This window comes from Mustela putorius, unplaced genomic scaffold, assembly GCF_011764305.1.
Source record: "Mustela putorius furo isolate JIRA1106 unplaced genomic scaffold, ASM1176430v1.1 tig00000633_pilon_pilon_pilon, whole genome shotgun sequence".
Classification (NCBI taxonomy): domain Eukaryota; kingdom Metazoa; phylum Chordata; class Mammalia; order Carnivora; family Mustelidae; genus Mustela; species Mustela putorius.
In genome coordinates this window covers 241,099-256,933 of record NW_025421430.1, presented here as the reverse complement: position 1 = coordinate 256,933, position 15,835 = coordinate 241,099, and the positions used below count along the sequence as shown (strand labels likewise).

The 15,835-nt window shown below is 45.7% G+C and overlaps 1 protein-coding gene across 5 annotated transcripts in view; it reads left to right on the top strand.

Annotated features, from left to right (window-relative positions):
* Positions 1 to 13,278, top strand: part of LOC123392850 (transport and Golgi organization protein 1 homolog) — a 38,424-nt gene extending 25,146 nt beyond the window's left edge. For all 5 annotated transcript variants that reach the window (XM_045082929.1, XM_045082931.1, XM_045082930.1 and 2 more), the window contains 7 exons: positions 5,251 to 5,311; positions 5,419 to 5,454; positions 5,534 to 5,601; positions 5,725 to 5,819; positions 6,796 to 6,860; positions 9,823 to 9,976; positions 13,095 to 13,278. In XM_045082929.1, the coding sequence (XP_044938864.1) occupies positions 5,251 to 5,311; positions 5,419 to 5,454; positions 5,534 to 5,601; positions 5,725 to 5,819; positions 6,796 to 6,860; positions 9,823 to 9,976; positions 13,095 to 13,099 (484 nt within the window). In that variant the 3' untranslated portion in view covers positions 13,100 to 13,278. The remainder of the gene's footprint in view (positions 1 to 5,250; positions 5,312 to 5,418; positions 5,455 to 5,533; positions 5,602 to 5,724; positions 5,820 to 6,795; positions 6,861 to 9,822; positions 9,977 to 13,094) is intronic.
* Positions 13,279 to 15,835: the final 2,557 nt, after the last annotated feature.

The following is a 15,835-nucleotide window of genomic DNA, read 5'->3' as shown; positions in this document are numbered from 1 at the left end:
TGGTGGTGGAGAATAATCGTTTTTTAATGTACTCTTGGATCCTATTGGCTAGTGTTTTGGTGAGAATTCTTGCATCTGTGTTCATCAAGGATCTTGATCTGTAATTCTCTTTTTGGATGGGATCCTTGTCTGGTTTGGGGATCAAGGTGATGCAGGCCTCATAAAACGAGTTTGGAAGGTTTCCTACCATTTCAGTTTTTTTTTGGAACAGTTTCGGGACAATAGGAATTAATTCTTCTTTAAATGTTTGATAGAATTCCCCTGGGAAGCAATCTGGCCCTGGGCTTTTATTTGTTTGGATATTTTTTGATGACTATTTCAGTCTCCCTACTGGTTATGGGTCTGTTAAGGTTTTCTATTTCTTCCTGGCTCACTTGTGGTAGATAATATTGTCTCTACTAGTACACCCACTTCTTCCAGATTGTCAAATTTGTTGGCGAGAGTTGCTCATAATATGTTCTTATAATTGTTTGTATTTCTTTGGTGTTGGTTTGATTTCTCCTCTTTCATTTGTGATTTTATTAATTTGGGTCCTTTTTTTCTTTTCCTTTGATAGGTGTGGCCAGGGGTTTATCAATCTTATTAATTCTTTCAGAGAACCAGCTCCTAGTTTCATTGATTTGTTCTATTGTTTTGTTTATTTGTTTGTTTTGTTTGTTTTTTTTGAAGATTTTAAGTATTTATTTGACAGAGAGAGAGATCACAAGTAGGCAGTAGGCAGAGAGGCAGGCAGAGAGAGGGAGGAGGAGGAAGCAGGCTTCCCGCTGAGCAGAGAGCCCGATGCGGGGCTCGATCCCGGGACCCTGGGATCATGACCTGAGCCGAAGGCAGAGGCCCAACCCACTGAGCCACCCAGGCGCCCCTGTTTGTTTCTATTTCATTGATTTCTGCTCTGATCTTTATGATTTCTCTTCTCCTGCTGAGTTTAGGTTTTCTTTGGTGTTCTTTCTCCAGCTCCTTTAGGTGTAGGGTTAGGTTGTGTATTTGAGACCTTTCTTATTTCTTGAGAAAGGCTTGTATCGCTATATATTTCCTCTCAGCACTGCCTTTGCTGTGTCCCACAGATTTTGAACCATTGTGTTTTCATTGTCATTTGTTTCCATGAATTTTTTTTTCAATTCTTCTTTATTTTCCTGGTTGACCCATCCATTCTTTAATAGGATGCTCTTTAGCTTCCTTTCTCTGTCATTTGAGTTCCTTCCAACTTTCCTCTTGTGATTGAGTTCTAGCTTCAGAGCTTTGTGGTCTGAAAATATGCAGGGGATGATCGCAATCTTTTGATACCGGTTGAGGCCTGATTTATGACCCAGAATGTGATCTATTTTGGAGAATGTTCCATGTGCATTAGAGAAGAATACGTATTGTTGCTTTGGGATGGAATGTTCTGAATACATCTGTGATGGTCCAGTGTGTCATTTAAGGCATTTATTTCCTTGTTCATCTTTCGCTTGCATGATCTGTCCATTTCAGTGAGGAGAGTGTTAAAGTCCCCTACTCTTCTTGTATTATTGTTGATGTCTTTCTTTGATTTTGTTATTAATTGGTTTATATAGTTGGCTGCTCCCATGTCAGGGGCATAGATATTTAAAATTGTTAGATCTTCTTGTTGGAGAGACCCTTTGAGTATAATATAGTGTCCTTCCTCATCTCTTTTATTATAGTCTTTTTGGCATAAAATCTAATTGATCTGATAGAAGGATTGCCACTCCAGTTTTCTTCTGATTTTCATTAGCATGGTAAATTGTTTTCCACACCCTCGCTTTAAAAATCTGGATGTGTCTTAGGGTCTAAAATGAGTTTCTTGTAGGCAGCATATGGTTGGGTATTTTTTTTTTTATCCATTCTGATACCCTGTGTCTTTTGATTGGGGCATTTAACCCATTTACATTCAGGGGAACTATTGAGAGATATAAATTTAGTGCCCTTGTATTGCCTGTAAGATGACTGTTACTGTATGTTGTCTCTGTTCCTTTCTGATCTACAACTTTTAGGCTCTCTCTTTGCTTAGAGGACTACTTTCAATATTTTTTGTAGAGCTGGTTTGGTGTTTGCAAATTCTTTCAGTTTTTGTTTGTCCTGGAATGTTTTTACCTCTCCTTCTATTTTCAATGATAGTCTAGCTGGATATAGTATTCTTGGCTGCATATTGTTCTCGTTTATTGCTCTGAATATATCTTGCCATTCCTTGCTGGTCTGCCAGGTCACTTTGGATACGTTTGCTTCCAATCTAATATTTTTACCATTGTATGTTACAGTCTTCTTGTCCCGGGGTGCTGTCAGGATTTTCTCTTTGTTGCTAAGACTTGTAAATTTTACTATTAGATGACAGGTTGTGGACCTATTCTTATTGATTTCGAGGGGGGTTCTCTACACCTCCTGGATTTTGATGCTTGCTCCCTTTGCCATATTAGGGAAATTCTCTCCAATAATTCTCTCCAATAGACCTTCTGCTCTGCTCTCTCTTCTTCTCCTTCTGGAATCCCAGTTATTCTAATGTTGTTTTGTCTTATGGTATCACTTATCTCTGGAATACTCCCCAAGTGGTCCTGTAGTTGTTTGTCTCTCTTTTGCTCAGCTTCTTTATTCTCTGTTATTTGGTCTTCTATATCACTAATTCTTTCTTCTGCCTCATTTATCCTAGCAGTAAGAGCCTCCATCTTTGATTGCACCTCTTTAATAGCTTTTTTGATTTCAACATGGTTAAACTGTGGTTCTTTTATTTATCCAGAAAGGGCTTTTATATCTCCAGATAGGGTTTCTTTAATATCTTCCATGCCTCTTTAGAGCGTGGCTAGAACCTTGGGAATTGTCATTTTGAACTCTAGATCTAACATATTGCCAATGTCCATATTGATTAGGTCCCTAGCCTTCGGTACTGCCTCTTGTTCTTTTTTTTGTGGTGAGTTTTTCCACCTTGTCACTTTGTCCAGATAAGAATATTTGAAGGAGCAAATAAAATACTAAAAGGGTGGCAAAGACCCCAGGAAAGTGTGCTTGAGCCAAATCAGAAGAGACCCCAAATCATGGTGGGAGAGAAAGGGGGTAAAAGGAAGTTCTGGGAAAAAAATTTTAAAAGAATACAAATAATGAAATAATATAAAAAAGAAAATTATATATACATATTAGACTGGTGACTAGAACAGGGTCATTCACTTAATTTTGGGTGTATTTTTGTCTCTTACAAGAAATTACCTCCCAAAATTTTAAAGAATGGAAAACATATATAAGAGTAAACACAATGAAAGGTGAAAGGACAGAATATGACTATTAAGATGGAAAGAATTTTTTTTTTTAATTTCTAAAGAAAGAGTTGATATGTAAGTTGGTTGGGAGAATAAAGAAAAAGAAAGTGGAGAAGAATTGCTCAGGCTGGAGAGTAGAACAAGCCCGGTGGTAGATTTAGGGTGTAGTTTCATCTATTAGAAGAAGTTGTACCCCAAATTTTTTAGAAGAAAAAACCCTACGTGTATACAGAAACTGAAGTTAGATACAATGAAGGATAACATTAACAATAATAATGAAGGTTCAAAAAAGATTTTTTTAATGGAAAGTATTGTTAAGATAAACTAGTTTAAAAAACGTTAAAAGAAGATACGGTAAAAGTTAAAAAAAATTAGCTGAAGATAAAAAAAGTAAAGTTAAAAAAATTAACTTTGTATCATGAGGAGAAAGCCGTGAATTCATGGTTTGCTTTCGCCTCCTCTGGTATTCCGCTGTTCTCCTTGGTAAGTGAACTTGGTCTTGACTGGATTTCTTGTTGGTCTTCTCACGGAGGGGCCTGTTGTAGTGATCCGCAGGTCTCTTTGCCCCAGGCAGAATTGCACCACCCTTTCCAGAGGCCAGGCTAAGTAATCCGCTGGGGTCGCTTTCAGGAGATTTTGTTTCCTGAACACTTTCCGTAGAGTTCCAGAGATCAGTAATGAAAGTGGTGGCCTCCCAATCTCTGGCCTGGAGGAGCTGAGAGCTCAGGGACCCATTCCTCAGTGCGCCCTCAGGGAAAAGCACTCATCATTTCCCTCTCCCTGGCCTCCTCCGGCTGCGCTCAGACCTCACCCAGGCTGTGACCAAGTGTCTCTGTCTCTGGCACACAGCTCCACCTGGAGTCTCCGAAACCCTTAGGTCGCTGAGCTCTTTTGGGGGGATTTCCCCAGATCCTGTGCCATGGATTACGGTTCAAGGTAACGCTGAGTTGAGAGGTCACTCCTTGGCTCTCTTTCTGTTCCCGGCTTCCCTGCTCTAATACCTGCGTGTTCTATGACACTCAGACACCCCCCCGGGCCTTCTGTGACCCTGCAGGACCTGGGGGCACGCTGTCCCTGCACGGGCTTCAGCCCGGTTTAGCCTCTGGAGCGACGTCCCTCAGTGCGCACCGCTTTTAAAAGTCCTGGTTTTGTGCTCTGTTGCTTGTCAGAAGCCGGACCCTCCCCCCAGGGTCTCTCTTCCGTCGCTTTGGATTCACTTCTCCGTGGGTCCTACCTTTCAGAAAGTAGTCGATTTTCTGTTTCTCAAATTGATGCTCTTTTTCTCTTCGATCTCCTGTTGGATTTGTAGGTGTTTGGAATGTTTTGATAAGCTATTTAGCTCGTCTCCTGCTACCTGATGTCATCTCAGCCTGCTGTTTCTCGACCATCTTGACTCCTCCCTCCCTTTGGATTGTTAATCTTTGTACATTTTGAGGACTCAATTAAGTAATATACACTAAAATTCAGAGGATGTATCCAGAGCGAATTAACTGACACAGAAAGATAAGGCACAAAACAATTACGTTACTAAACATATCCGGATCCCCAGTGTTGGCCTGACTGTGGAAACTAGCTCCATACCAGCGTCCTTGAGGTGGTGTTTGGAGGAAAACAGTTTGTCCTAGGATGAGTCTTTCCCATAAGCCCAGTAGTGGCATCTGATGGTGCTGGTCTTTGCAAACCTGGGAACCATAGTGAGGATAGAAGTTAAAGGAGAATAGAGCTTCATGACAAAAGACATTTGTCATGTGATAACTGAGGGAAGGATTGAAAACGGGTAAGGAAGTTTTGTCGGTTTTGATCCCGCAGGCAAAGAAAAATGATGAAGGAAAGGCTGTAAGAACAGCTTTGATCCCACAGTCCAATTATAGTCAGGTGAAAGTGTTTCCTGTGTCAGGATCAATTGTATGAGGGGACAGATAAGAGGAGGATGGCCACATTGGCAGATGATTGAAAATCACACCCAGTGTTGGGTTTTGTCTGAAGAAAACAATTATCCCCCTCACAGACAAGAAGTGGAAGAAATGCGGGAAGAGCTGCAGGAGTCTAACCTCACCTTCAACCACAAGGTAATGGGAGTTGTGTCCAACACACTGACCCCTTGGCGCCCCCTGCAGGTGATGGTCGTGGCCCTTAGAGCCCTGAACATGGGTTTCTGGTGTGTTGGCTTTTTCAGATCGCAGTTCAAGAGAGGAACGCTCTGGCTAACTGGGTAAGTATTTTCCTTTTCCTCATCTTCGTTTGCGGCACAGTCGGGCACAACTGAAGGTGGGCGTGTTTTTCTGCCGCAGATGAAGGCTCGGTATTGGGAAACAAGGATGATGCAGCAGAGCAGGGAGAACGCCTACCTGAAATACAGGTGTGAGAGTTTGACGTGCGTTTTTACGGGTGTTTGGAGAGGTGACGGCTATGCTGTTTACTGCCTAGGAGAGGACGTGGTGTTGTAATTCTTAGAGATGTCCATTCTTTTTCTGTGTTCAAGACTGCGCATGATGCAAAGGGAGATGCTGCCTGTGGGATCCGTGAGGCGGGAACTGATGCCGGGAAGGCCTGAGTCGCAGAAGCCTGTGTGGCAAGGTAGGGAGCACGATGTGAAATGCAGCAGCCTGATTTCTGCTGTGAAAACCACACGGTGTCCTTCCTGTTCCTGTGGGTGATTGCTGTGTGTCCACCTCCAGCCTGCAGGTTGTCTGAAGGGGTGACAGGAGGTTGCTTTTCTTATATGTCCCCAGGCAGCAGGACACTTGCCCCCGTGACAGGTGGAGCTCACGCCACTCCACACCTTCCCCCTGCTACCCCCCCCCCTTTGGAAGAGCTGAGCCTGAGAAGGTGCGAGACGAGCGCCCTTTCCACCTTGACTCAGTGGTCAAACCTTGACAAAAAAAAAAAAAACTATTTTTGTGAAAAAGGGCATTTATTTACTCATTATGGAGGTTTCTATATTTTTGTTTTATTTGTCATCTATAGGACCATATTGAGCAATGAAATATATTTTACTCCTCTCATGTTATCGGTGCAATGCCATAGCTTTATTGCTCAATCTGTCTATGATTTCTTTTTTCGTGACTATACAAATGTCAAAGTCTGTTTCTTCCCTGAAATGTTTATTTGTTGGCCAGTCACGCATTCTAGGTCCCAAATGCAGGATGGACAAATGAACCATTCACCTGTGGCCTGAGAAGAGAACATGGGCTGTTCATGTTGAGGGTTTGTGGATGTCCCCACGCAAGGCTATTCTCACTTAGGTGTTTAATCTATGAAGATAAAGTGATTTTTTTCTGATGTGTGTTGAGCACCCCAATTTTAGTGTTGATAGCCAGTTGTACCCCGACCTGTTTACACGTGATGGGTTACTTACAGAAACACTGGAACCAGGGCCCTGGAGTGTCTCAGGCAAGAGGAGACTGGTGTCTCTCGTTGCAAAGGACTCACTTGAGTCACGGGTGAAAACCCTCTGATAAGGGACCCAAGTGTGGGAAAGAGTGCAAGATGGGGAGAGGAAGGCATGGAGGGCACGAAACCAATATAAAACTCTGACCTTTGTCTGATCTAGCATCTAGAGTGGTTCCCAGGATGAACAGCAGCACTAGCCCTCAAAGCGACCCAGAGATGCATACGGTAAGTGCTTGGGCATTTTTAGTTGTGTCCGTTTCTGAAATGGATTGCAGTGTGGACAGGTCCCTGTCCTAGCCTGTGGCCTTGGTGTGTGTCCTGCGATCATCCCTTTCAGAGTGCACGCTGTTCACCCAGGAGCCTCCGCCTGTTCCGTTAGAGATCTTCAATTTTGTGCTTCCTCCCAAAGCTGTAGATGCTTTGAGACACGTGATGGTAGGATGCTCACCTCATGCATCTGTGTGTGTATGTGTGTGTGTGTGTGTGGACGTGCGTGTATGTTTATGTGTACATAACTCGAGGAGGGTGACATCTCACCCCACAGTGAAGTCAGCTAGTCCGGCTGACTCCTTGCGGTTTGCTTTCCTGCGGGAGCTGGAGCTATTTTAGTATTCGGGTCAGGAGACTAACCTGGGAGGGTATCTGCAGAGGTCCTCAGATGGAAAATGGGAAAAGCCAGGACCGCGTCACACTTGCCCCACATGCTTTGGGCAGCTTGAGTGTTTGTGGGGAAGGTGAGCTGTGACCTCCCGTGCGTCCCTTCTGAGTGGATGAAGACGACAGCTGGAATCCCTCCAGTTAGCCCCTGGGTGAGATGATGATGAACTCTGGCAGGTGCCAGGTGTGTCATAGAAAACACCCCCTGGAGCAGCAGCCCTGAAGAGGGAATCCCAGTGACTCTCTGCAAGGCCCACACCTCACACGTGTTTTACTCGTGCTTCCATGAGCGGGTTCTGATGGGGTCTGATGGCTGTGCCAACTCATAGGGTCTCTCCCGACCCATCTTGGGAGCATTGCCTGTGCTCTCCAGACACACTGGTTCCCATTTGGGGGTATCGAATCGGCCCATCAGTGGGTCTCAGCACCAAAGACTAGGCATTTGCTCTGTGCCTGAGCTAAGGACTGTCCGAATGTCGGGGACGTAGATCCACAGAGCTGGTCTCGCTCACTCAAAGGGGTACTGTTACTCTCAGAAAGCACTCTTCCTTCCAGGTCCTCTGCAGGACTCCGGACACTCCTATCTCCTCAGCGGTGTCTGTGGCCATGGACAGCCCTTGTGGAGTGTAGGAGATCCCATTGTCAGGGAGGGAAGCAGAGCTGTTCAGGGGGGATGCTGGTGGGCTTCCGGTTGACCCATAAGCACATGCACTTCCACGTGTGGACAACAGGCTTTCCAGGACCTATCATTTTGTTTGTTCTCAATGTATAGAAGGAGCTGCTCTGTTTGCTGTGATGGGGGTGGTGTGGTCCCAGCTGTAGATACTGGCCTGTCGTGAATGGAGTTTTTTCCTTAGTTGATTATCCTTGGTGTCACACTCTTGTCTCTGTCGAGGTGTGCAGATCTATATTAACATGTGGTGACAGTAGTTTTCCCCATGGAATCTCTTCACCCCAGGTGCTAGGTGAGACCCAGGGGGCGGATAGCCGTTCTGGCACAGATGCTATAGTATTGGAACATGGTGGTGAGGAAGATGTGTGTGCGGATGTGTACCCCTGCCTGCCCACAGTGCACTCTGGGGAAGTAACTGGGGGAGGAGGGCCCCTCCCGCCACAGTGAAGTCCTCTGGCCAGCCTGACTCCCTTTAGGTTACGTTCAGGTGCACTGGTGTTGTGCTCATGCTGGGGATAGATGGGTCTGGTAATCCTCACAAACGGAAACTGGGGAAAACTCTCCTTGCATTTTATACTGTCTCCTTTGCAGTCTGCAATGTTCTCAGGGCATGTTTCACAAGTCATCTCCATTTTACTTCTGCTGGAAAACGTGCCTTGCAGAACCAGCCCACTTAAGACCCTTTCTACAAGTATTTTGAAGTGTCAAAGCTCTTATGTGCACTGTCATAATCGCACACTGGGTCACACGTTCTGAAGGGGGACATCAGTGATTACGTGCATGATCACTGCCTCCCAGCCCTTCAGCTGGGTTTCCAGGAGCAGGTCATTGGGTCCTAAGTTACTGTGAGAGTTGATTTCTTTTCTCATCACACGTGTGGAGTTTTCCACTGGGAAGCATATACCCTTTTGTGAATTCTCTCATATGGCCTTCCCATCTTCATTTCCCATTGTACAAAATTACTCTGGAACTCAGTAGGTTGAAATTTCCAAATGACTGTGTTTTCAGACAACCACAGGGGATGCCCGTGTGGCTCAATGCATTAAAGCCTCTCCTTAGGCTCAGGTCATGATCCTATGTCCTGGGATCAAGCCCCACATCAGACTCTCTGCTCAGCAGAGAGCCTGCTTCCCTTCCTCTCTCTCTCTCTGCCTGCTTCTGATCTCTGTCTGTCAAATAAATAAAATCTTTAAAAAAAAAAAAGACAAGCACAGCTGCTCAGTGTAAATAAAGGTTTTTGATATCATGTCCCTCGGACGACACTTTTCCAGTGCCCCTGTCAGACCACAAGGCCCTAATTCCTCAAGTGTCTTTGTAGCCATGGACAGAAACTGTAGAGAGTAGAGGACCCCTTTGTCAGGAGCAGGGCAGCGTGGGGAGAGTCAGGGACTTATACGCCAACGATTCCCCTCAAGTGGCTTGGAAAATTTGTGGAGAAAGGGCATTCAGTTTCGTCACATTCTCTCTATTCTGCCCAAAGCAAAATCTTCTCTGGTGTCTGAGGAGGATAGAGGAAGTATTGTTCAGGATGTCGATGCCTCCGTGTCTGGAATGTGCTGCTTTAGTTTGCAATGATCCTTTTTCATCTTGAAGACACTACTTCTTGCTGGATAATGTGGGCCAACATGGGCAGTGATGTGTGGTGACAGGCTATTCCTGTAACAGCCATTGCCGTCTCCCCCCTCATTGTACTGGCCCCAGCTGGGAGGGACATGTAAGTTTCTAGCATGATGCAGCTCTCCTGGAAGGTGATATTGGAGAAGGAGCCGGATGCTGGGAGCTCTTTCTTTTGGTTTCTTTTCTTGGTGTTGCAACTTTTGTCTGTTTTGCTAAAATATTTTCTTGTCTGTTCTGCAGGTTGCTAGAGGTGTGAGAGAGTTCCCTCATTGCCCAGGGCTCCTCCGTATGCCCTACCACATGGGGTGGAATGTACCAGACTTCCCTCCTCCTCATCCACCTCCACAGTGGTGGACATGGGGGCCTCGGCCACACTTCGTTCCTCCACCACAAGGTGAGATGATCTGAATTGACATGGGTCATAGAGCTTATTCATAGTTGAACCACTTCTGTCGGTGGAGAGGATGGAGAGGTGGTACCACAAGGCTTTGCAATGCAGCAATAAGCCCAAGTGAGGACATGGTAACATTCCTCCACTTTGTCTGACGTCCATCTCATGGACTGTCTGGTTCACCATACAGAACTGGGCAGCAGGCATCTACTATGGAGCAGAAAAGTGACATTCCACAGAGGACAGACATAGAAGCATTGCCCAGGTGCACTACACAGACACGATGTTTTGGGCTCTGGGCTGGACGAAGCACAACCTTCACATCAGTCTCACATGTGGAGACCCCCAGTTGTCCAGCATTATAGATTAGTTCTGGAAACATATGTCCCAGGAAGAGTGGTTGTATCTGCGAGGGGGTGATGGACAGTTCCCGCCTTCGTCCACAGGGGTCCGGGGAGTCCTGTGAGAAACACAGTGGACCCTCCGGAAGGAGAGAGGGGAATAGGCTGGGGCAGGGGTAGAGGGTTGGCTTGAATCCTGTGTGATCGGTCAGTCTGAAACCACCTCTGTCCCTTCTCGGCCTTCGGTCCCAATCAGAAGCCTGTGGAGCTCAAGGGGACAATAGCAGCACCATGCCCAAGAAGGTCCCAGAGAAGAACCAAGTAAATGCTGGGGCGTTTTCAGTTGTACCCATTTCTGGAGTCCTGTTCCTCTCTGGGCAGCACAGTGTCCTGACCTCTGTGTGTTGGGTATATCCTGGGGTCTGTGTGTGGTGTCGTTTCCCGTTCAAAGTGGCAAGTCTTCATGCAGAGCTTACAGGCGTCTATTTCCAGATCATCACCTTCTGGTTGTGTCAGTGGAGCAAAGGCAGAGTTTGTGTTCAGGGCTTGACATTCAAGGGGAAACCAGGCTGGGGACGCTGTATGATTCTGAAGTTCTTCAGGACACACGTGCTTGTGCCTGGCTATTTGCGCACACTAAGCAGTGGGCAGTTGCCATTGTTGGAAAGGAAGTGTCTCCCTTGCACAATGGCAGACATCTGTCTCTTCCGTCGTACACATCCAGCATCCGCATACGTTGTTCTGGGAGGGATGAAACACCTCTCACTTCATCTGCAGTGTGTAGGGTTTAAGCTGTCATTTCCTTAGTTGTATAAACGCCTGACACAGGGAAGTGGTCCCTTCATTGTTCATTAGCGTAGGGGTCTGCCCTTGTCCTCTGTAGCTTAGAAACTTGTGGATAATGCTCTTGTCTGGTCTGGGAGGTGAGAATGAAAGAAAAAGTGGCAGATGCCGGAGGCAGGTGTAGAGGGTTTGCTGGAATGTTGCTCAGTCACTTCCACTTCCAGGTGGAGAAGCTTCTGTCTTTTCCATGGTGTGGGTCAGATACAGATGCTGGAGCGTCCTCCACAAGGACCAGCGGTGCTGCCCACAGGCCTCTCGTGGCATGAGGGAGTGAAGACTGCTAAAGACATGGTAACTTTCTTCTGGTTGTTCTGTACTTAGAATTGATGGACCTTGTCTTCCAGTCATACTGAGAGGGTTGTAGGTTCCTTGTGGTGGCAGAGACCTGCCCTTCTCCGAATGCTGGGCACAGCAGGTTTCACACACATATGGTATGGAGATGATGCTCTGTGCTCCGGGAGGGATGAGGCCTTAATGTGAGGAATTGAAGGTGTGTGTCTGAGAGAAGGGAGGGACACACTGATGACAGGACATAGACCGTGTGTTCTGTATAAGGGAAGAACTAGAGATGTATCCAGAAAGAAGGGAGGGAGCCCTGAGTCACACAGAAACAGGAGGTTGTGGATGCCCAGAAGGCCCGAGGTGCTCAGGGAGAGGCTGGGCTTCTCTCAGGGAGGGTGAGGCCGTTCCTGGCAGGCCAGCAGCTTGAGAGTGAGTGTGAAGACACCATGCCGTCCACACCGACTGCAGCATGTGTTCACTCACACAGTGTGGATCACGCCGTTATTTGTCTCAGAATGTCGTTTTTGCCATGAATCCCTTCACTCATAGTCTGTGAAGAGCGTTGTTTCCCTGAATTTCTGAAAATTCTGAACCATGTGAAAGAGTGTTGTGGAGATTTGGAAATTTAACTTGGCCTTTGGGGATTCTTGTCTGGCTGACTTTAAGTCCAGCAGCGAGAAAACATGAAGACAAGACGGAGAACCAGTGAATGGTGGCCGCCCTGGCCTCAGCCCGAGTCAGACTGTTAGTGGGAGAGTCAGGGTTGGCCAGGAGCAGCCCTAGCTGGAGCCCTGTCACCAGGCCTCCGCATCTGCGTCACCACCCTGCCTATAGCTGTGCACTTCTCTGGGACTTCAGTCCCAGTGTCCAGATTTGCCTGTATTCCAGATTTCTCAGTCCAAATACCAGCTCTCAGTGGGACCTTCTCAGGGCCTCAGCTTTTATTTTAATCTGTCATAGAGAGAACATACTGGATTCTGAGGTCACTAGAACAATAGGAGTTGAAGTACATAAAGAACCTGCTGGGGCCCCTGGGCGACTCAGTGGGTTAAGCAGCAGAATCTTGATTCCTGCTCAGATCATGATCTCGAGCTTTTGAGATTGAGGCCCAATTCGGGCTCGGTGCTGAGTGTGGAGCCTATCTGGGATTCTCTCTCTCCCTCACCTTCTCCCCCATCCCTCTTCGCTCACAAGTTTGTGCTTTCTCTGTCTCTGTCTCAAAAAGAAAAAAAAAATAATAATTGGCAAAGAATCTGGGCTCTGACCATTCACCATTCTCACTGTTTAAATGAAAATAGCTCCATGCCAATGAGCATCAAAAAGTGTTTGTTTAAGTCCATAAAATACACTAAGAGTGTAATACCTCAGCCCCGGTAGTGGCAATTCTCATTTTAAAGACAAGGCAAAGAGCCCCCTTTTTTCTATTAAATGTCAGGTCCTAGCCACAATGTAGTAAAATATAGTTCAGAGAACAGGTACAATCAGATATTTCTATGTGAGATGTGAGGACAGTTATTGTCTATTACATACAGACTCACAGATGTGGCCACACACCCAAGTGTTCATCCAAGGCCTCAGATACAGTATGGAAGGCAGAGAGCATTTAGGAAAACATAAGTTCCCATTGTACTAACCCAAATCCTCTTGCCTTACAGGGTAATCATTTTGTAATCTGAAGACTTCCTTGACCTCCAACAACCAGGCTCCAATGAGTTTATATCTAGTCAAGATATGAATGTTTCTTCCTGGTGGTCTGAATGCTTTCCCTGCCCATCCTGTACCCTGTGCTTTGTCTCTCCTGGTATCTCCCCAATAAACTGTTCATGGTTCTGTCTCTGTGTCAGCATCTCCCTTCAGGGGGACCTACAGTCCCTCTCCTTCGAGGGCACAGGGTGAAGCCTTCACACAGATAACACCCTGGCAGCAGTGGGGAATGGAGGATAGAGCAAGATTACCCTTCGTGGTACTTCTACTGCAAGGGACTTTCTGGGGAGGGGGCCCAGGTTGAATTTAGATCTGATGGTGTTTGTATTAACTCTGGTGACAGATCCTCTTGAGCACATGGCACCTGCTTGTTTAGGGGGGTAGTGATCAGCAGGACAGGTGGCTGTCCCTATGCAGTGGTCTACTGTGACAGTGAGCAGAGAATGAAGTGTCTTGTGAGGCCCTGAGAGCCTGGTGAGGAGGCCCTGCATTAAACCAGCTTTTGTGCAGGGTTTTCACCTAACCAGCTGCCCCCCAACCACAGGGGGGCCTTTAGTGGAGCTGATGGTGGCAGTGTTTGTGGTAAGACCCATGATGCCCTACAGTCCTCCCACAGTTTCCCTGTTGAGGGATGGGCAGGGCAGAGGTCCCCGAAAGGAGACCCATCCCTTCCTCAGCAGCAGGAGGATTTGGGTGTGTATGCTTCTGTCCCCTTTTAGGCCCTTTTTTCCCAGTCCCTTCTGCAGCAGAGCCCTCCTTTTTCCCAGGTCATGGGGTCCAGCTCCATTCTCACTGCCCCAGGATAGAGAGCCAGAGCTGTATTTCCAGCCAGTTCACCTGATGCCCTGGGGAGACCCTGGGGCCTTTGCAGTAAATTCCTGCCTCCTGAGGTGTGACAGAGAAGCGGCCTTGTTGGCTGAGTGCTGAGTAGGGGGCTCTGGGAGCTTCCCCAGAACATGCTGGTAGGTGAGAAAGTACAGGCAATGACATATTGGGGCTCTTCCCAGGGTTTGGTCCTCATTGTCCCTGAGGACATTTGAAGACCCTATTTTACTCAGGGGTCTCTGGATTGAGAGGTCACGGGACACTGCAACAGAAATACTGTGGTTGGTTTTTCACCAATGCCGACTTGTTTCTGGGGAGAAATCGTGACTCAGCTTCAGAGAAACTGGAGCTACATTGGGTTGGGCCAGGAATGCAAAAACCATTGACCTTCAGGACCTTCTAGAAGGAGGAGCTGGGATCCTGCTCTCTGAGTTCTGCTAGACCCAGTACCCCAGGTAAAAGCACAGACTGTCCTGCACTGATGCTTTTATTACTTTTCAGTGTTTATTTTTTTCCAACAATGTTACAGTAGTTGGAAAACAAGTGCAAACTTGACAGGTCCCTGATTCCATAAACCTTTCATTTTTTTAAGGTTAAATTTACAAGGAAAACAGGAATTGTTTTATTGATCCTTTCTCGTGATCATTGGAAGGAAACTCATCAATAATATCTTCAAAACGTGCCTTTTACCTCATCTCCTTTTCTCTGTTTTCTTTTTTAATGATTTTATGCAAGTACAGTGGTGAGGAGGGGGAGGCAGAGGCAGAGGGAGAAGGTGACTCAACACTGAGTGGGGACTCCAACGTGGGACTCGATCCCAGGATCCTGACATCAAGACCTGATCCATGCAGGTGCCCCTGCTTATCTCTTTTCAACTGAGATTTGCCATGTTTTCTAATTTTGTCATGAGTCGGTAACAATCTTCAGCAGTTTTTAATTGGTTTAAAGAGTTCAGGAAGAGCTCTTTCGCAGGATTCCACTGAGATTTCTTCTGTTTAAAGTGTCAAGACCACTTCTCAATATGCGAAAGATTGTACTAAGCAAAATCTGTGAATCAGCATTTGAAAAAAAGCTGCTGCTATTTGTGGAAGATATTAAAATAGATGCTTAGATCGACCAATTCATGCACTTCCCACTTTTTTCTTTTCCTTTGTTGCTTATTTCTAATTCAGATATCATATTCATAGCTCTTCCTGAGTTTTCCATGCCTCACACGTACTTTTAGGTTCCTTTGTGACTTGTAAAGAAAAACAGACCTTGTGGTGAGCGTGCAACTTTGTGTCCCTTCAGGATTTGTTGTTTACATCTCTATTAACGTTTCTCACCCATTTAAAACTATCATGCCACCTTGACATATTACAAAAGAAGTGTAATCTATATGCATCCATATGATTTCATTTAATTATAGTGTATTTATTGGAGATTTTCTGTTTATGACTAAGGCCTGAGAATATCTCCCAAGTCCATTGAATTTGGAAAAATCATATATCCTAAGTATGAAATTTTGAAAGTTTGCATATTGAAATATGGAATATGAAAGATGCATGTTTGCATCTCCTAAATGGAGATGATGTCCCTCTTAAGGTTAGTTTCTGAGCAAGGTGCAAGTGGACGTAATCATTGTGAGGGAAGAAAAAAATGTCTTCCATTCTTTTCCAAACATGCTGCAGTTGCTCCATATTCTTATGTCTGGATATGGGCAATTATTTTTTCTTTTCAAATTTTTATTTAAGTTCTACTTAGTTAACATGCAGTGTATGGATATAAGCAATCTTTTGACGGTATCCTTTTTTTAACCATTTATTGATTTCATAAATTAACATAGCCTTATTTCTTCTCCATGCTAAGAAAATCAACTAATGTATCA